General features: G+C 41.6%; 1 protein-coding gene across 4 annotated transcripts in view; it reads right to left on the bottom strand.

The window, feature by feature from the left end:
- The window catches only part of RNF38 (ring finger protein 38), a 115,939-nt gene that overhangs the window by 37,522 nt on the left and 64,268 nt on the right, over positions 1-14,149 (bottom strand). Inside the window, exon 2 of one of the 4 annotated variants that reach the window (XM_040963633.1) lies at positions 4,838-4,987. The exons of 1 other annotated variant lie outside the window; for it this stretch is intronic. In XM_040963633.1, the coding sequence (XP_040819567.1) occupies positions 4,838-4,987 (150 nt within the window). Of the gene's footprint in view, positions 1-4,837; positions 5,504-14,027; positions 14,139-14,149 lie in introns of those variants that run through there. 2 more of the 4 variants (XM_040963635.1, XM_040963632.1) reach the window with 2 other exon arrangements.

Raw genomic sequence — 14,149 nt, 5'->3', positions numbered from 1 at the left:
TTGGGCCATCCTCTACTGCTTTCCCAGGCCATATGCAGGGACCTGGATGGGAAGTGGAATAGCCAAGACACAAACCAGTGCTCAAATGGGATCCCAGCACATGCCAAGGTCAGGAATTTAGGTACTGAGCCATTGTACCGAGCCCCATGACTATAATAATTTTAAAGTATAAACAAAGATCAACAATTACACTAACCACTTGAAAGTTTTGAATCTGAGGCATAAACTTGAAACAAGTAAAAACGGAAACTAAGGACAATCTGAAATTAGTAGGTAGAACCTTTTAAACAACCATGCAGAACTGTTCTGTTGACAGCTGAAGCTGAGAAATGTTAAAAAAAAAAAAAAAAAAAGAAAAAAAGAAAAAAGGGAATTTAAACTTGGGAGTTTTGTGTAGATAGACTATAGGTTAATGATGCTGCAGGCATGGATAAAAATTACCCATGAATGTATATGGCAAAATGAAGGCCTAATACTGAATCCTGAGCAACTCCAATATTTAATGCTTGAATTACTAGTACAGAAAATGCGAACTTTGATGAGAGAGTAGAGTCAGAGAATTTCAAAGATAAACTGAGAGGTCACTTAAGAAGGCAGCTGAAAAACAACTGCTGGATTAACATGGATGTCACCTGCAAAGATCACTTCTTTATAGTACGACTTGGTGCCTGTTGTGGTATAGCTCTATGGCTTCCAGGGATGTCTTCTCCCTGTCTTTACTCAGAAAATTTTTCGTATGAAATTTATGGACAACCATAAAGTTCTGCAAACAAAAATGCCACTGATTTTTGACTAAGAACTTTCACTGCCTGAATTTTTTTTTGATGTAAAGTAATATTTTTATGATGGTCTTCTTTCATAAACATAGCATCTTTTTAAAGAACAGATGTCACATTCTTGAAAACAGTGACTGCTGCAGACGAAATTCAAATTCTTCACTATGCACTTAATTACATAAGATTAATTACAAAGCATATTATCTTCTCAAGTATGAATCAGCTGATAGTAAAGAAACTGCTTGTTTAAAAACTTTAAGATTTAACCAAAAAAGGCTGGAATTTGATTGTGGAGGTGGTTCCACATCTGTATTCGTTTACCAAAATCACAGATGTGCACACTAAAGGTTGAATTTTAATGTATACTAGTTGGACCTTAAGTTTAAAATTTTTTACAAAATAGTATAGGAGGCAATTAGATTCTAATTCAAATATATTCATTTTTCTAAAGATGCAAATGGTCATATACCTATACCTCTTGTGTGAACAATAAATACACAGAGCCATCACATTTACAGAAACATTAAAACATCTACTAAATGTATATTAGGAAACAGATTCAGTGGTCCTGGCATCACCACAAGTAATAAGAAAAAGTAAAAATTACCCCAATGTCAACCTAAAACAAAGAGGATGAACAGCGTTTACACACTCAAATACTAAAGCAGTAAAACTAATCACATAGTGACTTGCATTAAAATGCATCTCAAAAAGTACTGAAGAATATAGCATTCAAGAAGATCCTAAATGGTACAACCACACAGAAAAGCGAAAGGTTACTATACATGGAGGTTTATCTGCAGGTGAGGATAACCTGGAGAGTCTTACGAAGGCCCCCAAGGATCTGTGACTGCTGGTTTCTTAAGCTGAATGGTGTGTTATTACAAGTGTACCTGCCCTATACTCTGTATCGTAGATATACGAAATATTCCATAATTTAAAAAGCCATAAAACAGGCAATATTTGAAAGACACAACAATGCCTTGCAAGTTGACTAGCAGTAAGTAGCACCGTATGACTCATACAAAGTCAAGATCAAAGTACGGTTTTAAATCAGGACAATAATAATGGATAATAATAATGTTAAAATAAAAAGATGATGTTTTTCACCCAGAGAATGGAGGTCAGGGAAAAAAAAAACAAAAAACAAGGCCAAGGAGGGTTATTAACGCTTCCCTGCTTCTCTATCACCACCCTAATTACTAGAAACATTCAACCCCATTCTTAGGGTGAGGGGGAAAATCAGTAATTTCCTTATTCCTAGAGAAGGCTGCAGGAAGCCAGGACCACAGAAGTGTTATCTAAGGCAAGGAAGTAGAGAGGGTGCCTTAAGAAAACAAATTGCAGAGGCAGATAAGTTTGCTTAAAATGGGTTATTCAAAAGTAAAGAAAAAGCTGAGAGGGTAGGTACCTGGGGGGAAAGCCAAGCAAAAGCAAGATAATGCAGTAAGAGGGTAACTTTGTAAGAGATGCCAGGTAGGTTTTCATTTTCATGTGTTAAGTTTTTATGCCTGAGAAGCCTTAGCTGGAACAAAGCACATACAACTTTGCTATCAGAATTAGCTGAAAGTGTTAATTCTTTGCTTCACAGAGAACAGTGGCAAGACAATAACCAGGTAAAGAAAACCCATATACTGGGGGTCAGTACAGTAGCATATGAAGTAAGTTGCCTGTAGTGCCAAGCAAAAGAGTGCTGATTCAGATCCCTGCTAATGAACCTGGGAAAGCAGTAGAAGAAGGAGCAAGTGCTTGTGCCCCTGCACTCACAATATGTGACCCAGAAGAAGCTCCTGGCTTCAGAACAGCCCAGCTCAGCCCAGCTCCAGTCATCATTGCCATTTGCGGAGTGAAAGAGCACATAGAATATCTTTTCTCTCTCTCTCTCTCTTTCAAAGAAATAATATATATAATTTTTGAAAAGGGGAGGGGCTGGCATGGTAGCCTGGTTGCTGGTCCTCACTGTACATGAACCAGGATATGGGCACTGGCTTGTATCCCAGCTACTCCCCTTCCCACCCAGCTCCCTGCCTGTGGCCTGGGAAAGCAGTCAAGGACAGCACAAAGCCTTGGGACCCTGCGCCCACATGAGAGACCAGGAAGAAGCTCCTGGCTCCTGGGTTCAGATCGGCTCAGCTCTGGTCGTTGCAGTAAATCTGACTTTCAATAAACTCTTAAGCCCATACACTAAAAGCATTAGTTCTGATGTTAGAGAAAAGAATAAATCAGGACTGCAAGTGAAAATTTAACACCTTTCTGAAAGACCTGAACGCAACTGGCTCTAATTTTATTTTCAAAACGTATTTAAATTCATTGCATTTGGCAGCTATTCTCTAAAGTTAATACTGAGTTAAAGTCTAAAGACCCAAAGAGAATCTAGGGAACAGAGAGCATTCAAAAAAGTGCTCACCAGTGAAAATTGTAAGGGTATCAAGTCAACTCTTCGCTTAGCCACAATCAAAAATGGTAGTCAAAATGCCACTTAATTCAATGCAGATAACTACACCTCTTAATGCACCACTGTGCTTGCAGTTTACCTGTTGATACATCTAGATAGTATGATACAGTAGATAAGGCACAGCTAAAGTCAAATTTTGGTTCTGCTCTGCCAATAATAGTTCCTGGATGTTTTAGGAACCTTAGCAAGTTTCTCTAAGCCTGTTTCCTCAATTTTAAAAAAATGACTAGCTTAATCAGATTTTAAAAATAAAGAGGCTAGAACTGTGATATAGCAGATTAAAGCTGCTGACTGGATGCCAGCATCCCAATGTAAGTGCCATATGTAGTCCTGGTTGTTCCACTTCTAATCCAGCTTCCTGCTAACTTGCCTAAGAAACCCAGAGAAGATGGTCTAAGTGCTTGGGTCCATGGCACTCAGGGGAGATGGAGCACATGGCTTCTGGCACAGACCTGGCTGTCATGGCAACTTCACTAGTGAACCAGAGGACGGAATGCTCCCTGTCACTCTGCCTTTGGGGGGGAAGGGGAGGCAAACTAAAAGGATCTAATACATGTAAAGCAGAGAATGCGGTACAAATTTCAAACCCCGGGTCCTTACAAGACTTAAATCTGGAAATCTTCAATCTCCAACTTAAAATACATCACAAGCATTTTTTCAAATTAACCCCATCTCCAACCTGTTACCTCTACACAAAAATAAAATTAGCTCAAGTCTCAGCCTTGATTATCAATGTTCGATGTATATACAAAAAATAGATGACTTGGCTCACAAACCCACTGACTAGAAGTGATGATGTATTTTAGTTCCATTTCTGGTAATATTGACATCCATTACTAGAACATGCGGGATATGGATTCAATGTTTAGTAGCCCCCGATTTTTATGAGCAGATGCCAGGAACATTATCATAGCCTAACAATAGTTTCATCCCACATGGGCACTAGTTCGTGCCTTGACTATTCCATTTCTGATCCAACTTCCAGCTAAAGCTTTGGGGAAAGCAGCAGCAGATAACCTAAGTGCTTGGTTCCCTACCACCCAAGAGGAAGATTGGGAGAAATGCTTGGTTCTGGGCTTTAGTCAACTGCTGGCCTGGGCAGTCACTTGAGGAATCAAGCAGTGAATGGAAGGTTTTACTGTCTACATAATTCTTTCAAATAAATAAATCTTTTAGAAGTTTAAACCATATTTTAGCCAAAGGCACCAAAAGTCACAGAAGGCAAGTAAACAAGTTCTCTTTCTGAAATGTACATTACTATAAGCAGAAATGGCTTTTAAAAAGGTTGTCATTTTTCGCTCCTCCACAGGTTCATATATTCTGATATTTTCTACTTTTCTACAGAACCTAGCTTTTTAGGACAAATTGTTAAGACCAAAAGATCAAACAAAAAGAACATTAACAGATCAAACAATTAACAATAGTAGCTCAAGAGAAGACACTCTTCAAAAAGGCTGGCTGGAAAAGTTAAATTAAAGAAACCTTCTAAGAAGAATATATTCCCACATACAACAGAAAATAAGATGCTACTGAGAATTTTGTTTCAAGCCTGCCTACAATCTGTGACTTTCAGCCCTATGTAGGGAAAGGGTAAATATATAAGAACCTGGAAGAAAGCTTTGAAGTGGGCATCCTCTTGAACGGTAGTGTTCTGATCACTTGGGAGAAGAGGGAACAGGCTCTGAAGTCTCACCCTTTCACAAATCACCTTGTTAGGATGGCCAGGTAGAGGTGCTGAATTGGCCTCGGGAGATATCTGGGAAAAAGAGGGAGAAGAAAAGGATAGTTCATGGCTAGCTGCACCAATGTGGAGAATCATGCCTATGATGGATAGCTGGATTTTCTAGGCATTTGGTGATTTTTGTTAGCAGATACTGAAAAAAAAGTAAACATTAATTTTAAATATCAAAACACAAGAATGGCAAAGGCTACCCCTGGTCCTTGATCTCTCACAAAAACCTTTTTAAAGCAAATCAGCACACCTCAAAAATAACATGTCCCTCCTGTTTCCAAAATATCCATTGTTACCATTTCTGTCAGCATTATTTCTGAAACCCTAAAGGACTTCTTGTGAAGAAAACCTAAGATAGACCAAGGTGGGGCTGGCATCATGGTATAGAGGGTAAAACCTCTTTCTACAACATGGAATCCCATCAGGGTACAGGTTCAATTCCCACCTGTTCTACCTCTCCAACTGGACCCTGGCCCCCCTACATACCCTCATGGGAGATCAGGGACCTGGAAGAAATTCCTGGTTCTTGTCTTCAGATCAGCCCAGATCTGGCTGTTACAGCCACTGAGAAGTGAACCAACAAATGAAAATCTAGCTCTGCCTTTCAAATAAATAAATTTTAAAAAAGAAAGGAAAAAAAAAAATCAATGGTAAAATAATGTACCATAGGCACAGAATGATGAGTGTTGGCCTGGTTAAGATTAATGCCTTTCTTAGACTGTTTTTTAAACTTTCAAATGATTATGTGCAGAAAGATGAGACTTGATATTTGTGGTAAAATTCTGTAGCAATCATAAATAATATACAATAATCACATATTCATGTTTTGATCTGAGCTCTAGTCAACACAAACCTAACAATTATTCCAAAGATTAAAGGACAAAATCTTAAATCCAAAGAAAATGACCGCATGCTTTAAATGTTTAATCTGCTTACACTCACATATAAACAAGCTAGTGCTAATCGGAGTCCTGGTTGCTTCACTTCCCATCCAGCTCCCTGCTAATGCACGTGGAAAAGCAACAGAATGATGACCCCAAGTGCTTGGGCCTGTGTACCTACATGGGACACCACAACGAAGTTCTGGGATTCTGGCTTCTACTACCTCAGCCCTGGATATTGCAGTCAAGGGGGCAGGGGGAGAAAGTGTCAACCAAAAAAATGTTTTTAAGCGGTATGCTTGAATGCTATCTTGCTTATAAAGAGTTTCAATGCCCATTCATTTACTCAGTCTTACATATTGGTGCATATCCAATGACAGGCACACTAAATGACCAAAACTAAAGGCATGATTTCCCATTTTGAGAAGTACATGCTATTAAAAAATCACTGTTTAACACAAATACTTTGATAGCACAGATACTAGGTACTATGGAATGATAATTGTGAAAAGGCAATGGTGTGGGAAACAAACCATAAAATGTTCAGTCTACCTGTACAGAAAGGAAGGTGCCAGACAGGAAGGCAGAGACGGTTATAAAGATGAATGTTAATTCTATTTCTACAGCAGCTACCACTACTTTCCTTAGCCTTTCACAACCTCACTACTGATGTGTCAGGAGTCTGGTAAATAGCCAACCAGGTTGCTGGCAAAACTAGCTCCCCCAAAGACCCTCCTAGGAGTAAAAGCAAAACATTTGAAGACAGTAACTTCAGAATTCACTTGTACACTACATACAAATTCTTTCATCTCTGTACTGAAAATAAGAATGTACTACCATTCTTTACTGAGAAGAAGCAGTTGAATCAAGTAATATTTACTAATTGTCTCCTAAAAGAAGTTATATGAGCAAAGAAAGTAAAAACACAGAATTTGCCCTGAGCTGTTTATTCTAAAAGGAGAGGAAAGGGGAAAGGGGAAAGTGGAAAGGGAAGGGAGGAATTCAAGTGGCTAACCACAGCATCATATCCAAATACTGTAAACAAATAAGGAGAACACGGATGGGAGCCTGAGCTCCACTCAGCCTTGAGAATGCTTTTTCTACCTGAAAGCAATGCTCTCTCTCAAAATTGCTCCTTTATGTAGCTTTAATAACCTTTGTATGATTCTCTTATATTTTTAATTCACACAATGAGTAACCTTTGTAGAATGGCTTTAAAAAGCCATTTGTCTTCAAATTAATGCTTAAAGCAGTTTACATTGGACATTATATAGTTGTGCAAAGCCCAAGAAAATGGTTGTCGGGAGGTTAAAAATAAGTTTCCTCTCCTTCAGTCTTTGTTCCTTTGAAAACTTAAGACATTGGTCATAAATAAAATAAAATCTGGAAATCCTAGCCCCTGAGGTCAGAAGTTATGCTAACTTTTTCTCCCCTTCCCATAATGGACCAAAAAAAGCTTCTTCAGCCAGTGTTCTATTCACCTACAGGGAAAAAAAAAAAAAAAGGAAAAACATGTCACCGTAGAAACCTAAATTCAATCTTAATAATTAAAAATGAGTCTGGGACAAGCCAGTGGATGGGCTTGATGAAACCACTCACTGAGACAAAATCACACACACTTTAGTGTGTGAACACGTGTGATAGGCTGGCTACCTACTTAATCTATTCCCTAGAGTTTCCTCCTCTGGTGCACATCCCCATACAATCTCCATTGTAGGTGGGGTAGAACTATGAATATGACAGATTTCACCCTGTGATAAAATGGTACAACAAACTGGGAGACTTTTAATGATTTTAAGTTGATCAGGAAAAAGACTGCCATGGTGGGTCTAATTTCTTCAGAAAAAGGTCCTAAAGGTAGAATCAAGCCCTTCCAGGGGAAGATTCTTCTTTCAATTGCTTAGACAAAACTGCTGCATTCAGCTTGTTGCAAAGGCAATTAGCTAATCCTTCCCTTGCAAGTGCCAGGTTCCCATAGTGGTGTTGGTTCGTGTCTCGGCTGCTCCACTTCCCATCCTGTTCCCTTGTTTGTGGCCTGGGAAAGCAGAAGAGGACAGCATGAAGCCTTGGGAACCTGCACCTTCATGGGAGCCCAGAGGGGCTCCTGACTTCAGATTGGCTCAGCTCTGGCCATTGTGGCCATCTAGGCAGTGAACCAGCAGATGGGAAGATCTTTCCGTCCCTCCTTCTCTCCATAAAGTGAATGCTCTGCCTTTCTAATAAAAATATTTTAAAAGTTAATAATCTTTATATTATTTTTCACTAATTCTCCCTCGGTTACAATTAACGAGGCTTCACTATTATGCGAGAATTGATAAACTTTCCTTTCTTCTTAGTCTGATAACTGCCTCCCAGTATACAAACTATACTTGAAAATCTCTGCTATAGAAACAACCCAAGTCAGCAGTAAATCCGCAACTCCCAGAACTTCTCATTTTCAATGTCAATCTGCATATGACTAATCCACCTAGCAAAACTGAAAACAGAAGCTTCACAAGACAGTTTAACCTTTTAAGCAACAACACATCACTATTTTAGGATCGCTTTTTTAAAAAATGTGGCCTTCCCCTGTTTCCGATACCCATAATATAATTAACAAACTAGCCTTTCTTGGAGACTGCAGTAATCGTTATCTGTTACTGTGCTAAAAACAACATGGGGCTTGGGACAAGAGCTTGTCCAGAACTGCTTCCTCTAAAATTGCTTCTGATGATAGCACCCTCTTTCGTGCACTTACATTTCCTTGGCAACGATAAAGGCTGTGCAAGCAAATGACTTTTTTTCTAGGCCAGTTTTCAATAATGTGCTTTCTATAAAATAAAGTGCTCAAAATCCAAACGAAAACCATTCACATGATGCCAAACTCTAAAGGAAGAAAATAAAACACCAGATGAGGAGTCAGACCTTTACAGGCACCATCCGTAAAACAAAGTGTCAAGTCCAAGCGATCCACAAGTCCACACACTGTGTCCCCTCATCTCCATAATCAGAAATGTCAGACTCTTGGAAAATGCTAACAGTCTATTAGTTAAATGCTATAATAAAAACTGGAGCTATGGGCCCAGCGGTGTGGCCTAGCACCTAAAGTCCTCGCCTTGAATATACCGGGATGCCATATGGGCGTCAGTTCTAATACTGGCAGCTCCACTTCCCATCCAGCTCCCTGCTTGTGGACTGGGAAAGCAGTCGAGGACGGCCCAAAGCCTTGGGACTCTGCACCCATGTGGGAGACCCGGAAGAAGTTCCTGGATCCTGGCTTTGGATCGGCATAGCATCGGCCGTTCCGCTCACTTGGGGAGTGAACCATCAGACGGAAGATCTTCCTCTCTCTCTTCCTCTCTGTATATCTGACTTTCTAATAAATAAATAAATAAATCTTTAAAAAAAGAAAACTGGAGCTAAAACTAAAAAAACTCAAGACTAAAATGATCTTAGAAAACTTGGAAGAGGGCCCAGTGCCATCCAGCTCCCTGCTTGTGGCCTGGGAAAGCAATTGATGGCCCAAAGCCTTGGGACCCTGCACCCGTGTGGGGGACCTGGAGGAGGTTCCAGGCTCCTGGCTTCGGGTCGACACAGCACCGGCAGTTGCAGTCACTTGGGGAGTGAATAATCAGATTGACAATCTTCCTCTCTCTATATATGTATCTGACTTTGCAATAAATATAAATAAATCTTTATAGAAAAAAAGAGAGAGAGAGAGAGAACTTGGGTATGGAACCGGTACTGCGGTACAGTAGCTTAAGCTGCTGCGCACAAAGGCAGCATCCCAAGCGGGATCAGTTTGTATGTGGGGCGCTCCACTGGGATTTAGCTGCCTGCTAGCTCCCTGCCAATAGCTTGGGAAAGCAGAAGAAGATGGCCCAAGTGCTTTGGCCCCTACCACCCACATTGGAGGCCCAGATGAAAATCCTGCCTTCTTTGGTCACTGCACCCATTTGGAGAATAAGCCAGTGGACGGAAGATCTATGTATGTCTCATTCTCTCTGCCTTTCAAATAAATCTTTAATAAAAGAAAAATCTCTGAAAAAAAAAATCAGCCAAATCTCTGAAATGACTCGGGCCAGTTCTCAGGAACCCACATACAGGCTGTGATCAGCACGGGGCAAGAGAGCCGATTCATCTCCCACAAATCACTACTCAACAGTGGTTGTCAACTATGCTGATCCCCCAGAATAATCAATAAATGCTCGGGTACGCTATGTTCCTTTGTGATATTCAAACCCCTCACCTTGTGTGGGACCTCCCCACCTTTGAGTACAATCGGATCATTGAGCCCAAGACAAATCTGCTCCCCTGGCTTTTAATTTCTGAAAGTAGTTTTCTCTTATTTTGCTAGTGTATAGTAAGGATGAGAATCTTAGAATACAGAATATGACTGTGTCCAAAAAAGACATGCAATGTGCAGAGGTGGGTGGGCACAAAAATCTTTTGGGGATGGTGGAAATAACCTAAAATTGTATTGTGGTGATGGTTGCACAATATTGTACCATGAAACCACTGAAATGAATCAATAAGCCAATTTTATGGTATGTAAATTATACAGTTAGGCTGCTTTAAAAAAAAGTTTTGGTCGGGCCCGGCGCGGTGGCTCAAGTGGTTAAGGTCCTCGCCTTTCATGCCCGGGATCCCATATGGGTGCCGGTTCTAATCCCGGCGGCCCCGCTTCCCATCCAGCTCCCTGCTTGTGGTCTGGGAAAGCGGTTGAGGACAGTCCAAAGCTTTGGGACCCTGCACCCGCGCGAGACCCAGAAGAGGCTCCTGGCTTTGGATCGGTATAGCATCGACCGTTGCGCTCACTTGGGGAGTGAATCATTGGATGGAAGATCTTCCTCTCTGTCTCTCCTCTCTATATCCGCCTTTCCAATAAAAATAAAAATAAATCTTAAAAAAAAAAGTTTTGGTCAATTTTGGGTGTTCTGATGACAAGTAAAAAAACAGTAAGACAGAGCTGGCCAGCAGCCACAGTGTACTAAGCCTCTGACTGCAGCATCGGCATTTCATACGGGCGCCAATCAAAGTTCTGGTTGTTTCATATCTTTAGGCACCTTGTAACTCCCCGGAAGACTAGGAAGAAGTTCAAGGCTCTTAGCTTTACATCGACTCAGCTCTGGCCATTGTGGCTATTTGGTGAGTTAACCAGCAAACGGTAGATCCCTCTGTCTCTTCTTCTGTTTAACTTAGCCTTTCAAATAAAAAAACACTTTTAAAAAGTGTCTAGCGCAGCAGCCAAGTGTCTAAAGTCCTTACCTTGCATGCACCAGGATCTCATATGGGTGCCGATTCGTGTCCCGGCTGCTCTGCTTCCATTCTACCTCCCTGCTTGTGGCGTGTGAGAGCAGTGGGGGTATGGATGGCCCAGGACCTTTGGGACCCGCGACCCTTCACCCATGTTGGAGACCCAGAAAAAACTCTAGGCTTCTAGCTTCGGATCAGCTTAGCTCCAGCCATTGTGGCCACTTGGGGAGTGAAATGGCGGATGGAAGATCTTTCTCTCTGGATATCTGACTTTCTAATAAAAACGAATAAATCTTTTTTAAAAAAATAATAATCAAGATTCCTGTTTCTAGAAAAGCACTATCCCAACAATAGATAGTACCTAAACTCCAAGACTTAAGGTCTTTTGAGTTTCAGGACAAATATCTAAGTCATTCCTCTCAATTAACTTTTAAAAAGCTAATAGGCTGTATTAAGAGAGGATCATTACTGTGCAGCACTGGAACAACTATTTTTAAAAACCAGATTAAAGCAAACAACAAAATGAACCCATCTCCAGCGAGCACAGGAGAACCGGGACTAGTGCAAACTAAGGTGCCCCCACTTCCTCTCCCATTCCACAGCCCCACAGAGCAAGAGCAAGGGAAGGGAAGCGACCGAGACAGAGGCACTCAGCAAGCTCCTCTACCACAGGTCTTGAGAAGGAGGAGGGCAATCAGGAAACACGGGAGTTACGCATTTTTAATTAATTTTTCCCTTTCCTTCCCTCCACAAGAATTTTCTCTCTTCAAAAGAAGTCTGTCTAAAATCATTTTACTTAGGCTGGTAGACTCAAAAGGTTTGCAAAGATTTCAAATATCGCTAGACCATAACCAGTCCAAATCAATACTTTTACATAAAATTGCAGAATTCACAAGAGTTGAAAAGATATATGCTCTGTATTTCTTACTAAATATCAATCTTAATTCAAATAGATATTGAATGCCTGTCATATTCTAGATGTGTGGACACAATGTGCAATAGCCCTTGCCCTCAAAGAGAGTTGGTTTAGTGAAGAACAACTGCCAGGAACTAAACGAAGACACCAGGGCACTACAGGTGAACAATGCAGTCATGTTTACATCCTTCAGACAGGAACACAGACAGATTTCACAGTTGGAGGAAATGAGAGTATGTATATGATTCTCTCTTCCTCATCTCTTCTTAATTTAGCAGGGTTTAAGCTTCTGCCTCATCTCTAAGTAAACACTATCATATTACCTGCCAATGAATGAACTGGGCAAGAACTATACAAACACTTTTGCAATCTGTTGTCTCTAAAGTTCTTAACTAGAAAAGTAGACACTGCTGTCTGATAAATGTAGTTAACAGAAAAACCAGATCTCTGGTAATTAATCCTATGCAACAACAATAAGCACTAATCAAGAACTACATCTCCAGCAAGATTACACAACAGTGGTGGCCTAAACCAAACTAGGATGCACAAAACGAGCAAAACCAGATGGAATAACGTAAAAGACCTGAACCTCCGGACCAACCTCCTGTACTGAGAACATAAGCAGTGCAGAGATGCACCTAAGGATTTCTTACTCATTCTTGCTATTTGCAGCCTCAGAGAAAGAGTGAAAAACAAGCGCGTCAGCTGGTTTAACTTTACTAAAACCCCGTCCTGTTCCTGGCAGACAACAGCCTCACACTCTAGATTATGATGCTAACACGTGCAGCTATGGTTCTCCGTTTGCTAGCCTCTTCACTCTTGGCCCCAAATCAGGTGGCTCTAATAGAGAAAACTATTTAGCCAAACAAGTATTTGCCAGTTTAGTTTGAGTATGAAAACAGGATAATGCATGACACAACTACAAAAACACAAACTTCTTTTTATTTATGTATTTATATATATATTTTTGGTCTCAGAGTGAAAGGACCAGAGTGAGGGTCCAGTTCTTCTCATGTTCTGCAGGTGAGGACTTAGGGCCCACACGGCCCTTAGGATCCCCAACTGTTAGGACTAGGTCTTCCAACAGTCCATGTGTAAACCAGCAGGACAGGGGGAAAGATTTGAGGTGATGTGAATCCCAGCTTAAATTCAGGTAGAACATTCGTGTTCCGCTCATGACAGCTTCCCACAGCCCATCTGACACTTCCAAGTATTACTTCTACAGAACTCCTATTAGACAACGTACCCTGAAGAAAGGAACAATTTTACTAATTCCAACTGTTCCTATAACATGGATTATTTTGAGCCTATTCCGAAGGGCTGCCAGTTACCTAAAGGTATTTGTGGGAAAGGTACTTAGTACAACAGTACTTACAAAGCCCAAATAAAATCCAAAGGTTGGCGACTCCAAGTTACTAACAAACGACTATGTACAAACACTGAGTACAATTAAATTTTTCACTTATTAAGTCCACTGCTTAAGAAATGGCAACTTATTTCAAGACTATGTAAGTATTAGTAGTCTCTATTTGTGGTAGAGGAATTAGCATCCCCAACTTCTACGAAATAAGAACACACATTGTTTTAACACAAAGAAAATCGCTGTCCCTTACAAGCCAAACACACGAAAACAAGAACTTTATTCTCAACGCCTCTTGCTAACCTGAAAAACTCCCCCTTTCAAACACCAACCTCGCTCATTCTTCATCCCTGAAAGGAAGCAATTGCACCCCTTGAGAACAAATTCAGCCTGCGAGGAAAGCCGCGGAGGCTGAGCGCGGACCCTTCCGACCGACCGGATTCCGCGTTCTTCTGGGTGACATCATTTCACCTGCGCCTGGCACAGAGGGAGGGAGCGGGAGAGCGAGGCCATCTGCAGGCGCTGGCGGGCCGCGGCTCCCCGACAGCGGCCTCCGCAGGAACAAAGAGCCTCGAGCGGCCGGGCCAGACCTCCGCCCGTCGGGCGCCGAGCAGTCGGGGGCCCATCGCGCCCATCGCCCTCCGGGGCGCCGACGGCCACGGCGGCCAGTACCTGCGAGGGGAGGCTCCGCCCTGCGGGGCTGCTCCCGCGGCTCCTCGCCCGGCCGCCGCCTCCTATTGTGACCGCTCGCCCAGCCCGCGGCCAGCTCTCCAGATCCGCCGTCCCCGGGCCTC

This window comes from Ochotona curzoniae, unplaced genomic scaffold (assembly GCF_017591425.1).
Source record: "Ochotona curzoniae isolate NIBS_2020 unplaced genomic scaffold, NIBS_Ocur_1.0 scaffold_3208, whole genome shotgun sequence".
Classification (NCBI taxonomy): Eukaryota; Metazoa; Chordata; class Mammalia; order Lagomorpha; family Ochotonidae; genus Ochotona; species Ochotona curzoniae.
Note: the sequence above shows the minus strand (reverse complement) of the source record. Positions and strands in the feature narration are given on the sequence as shown.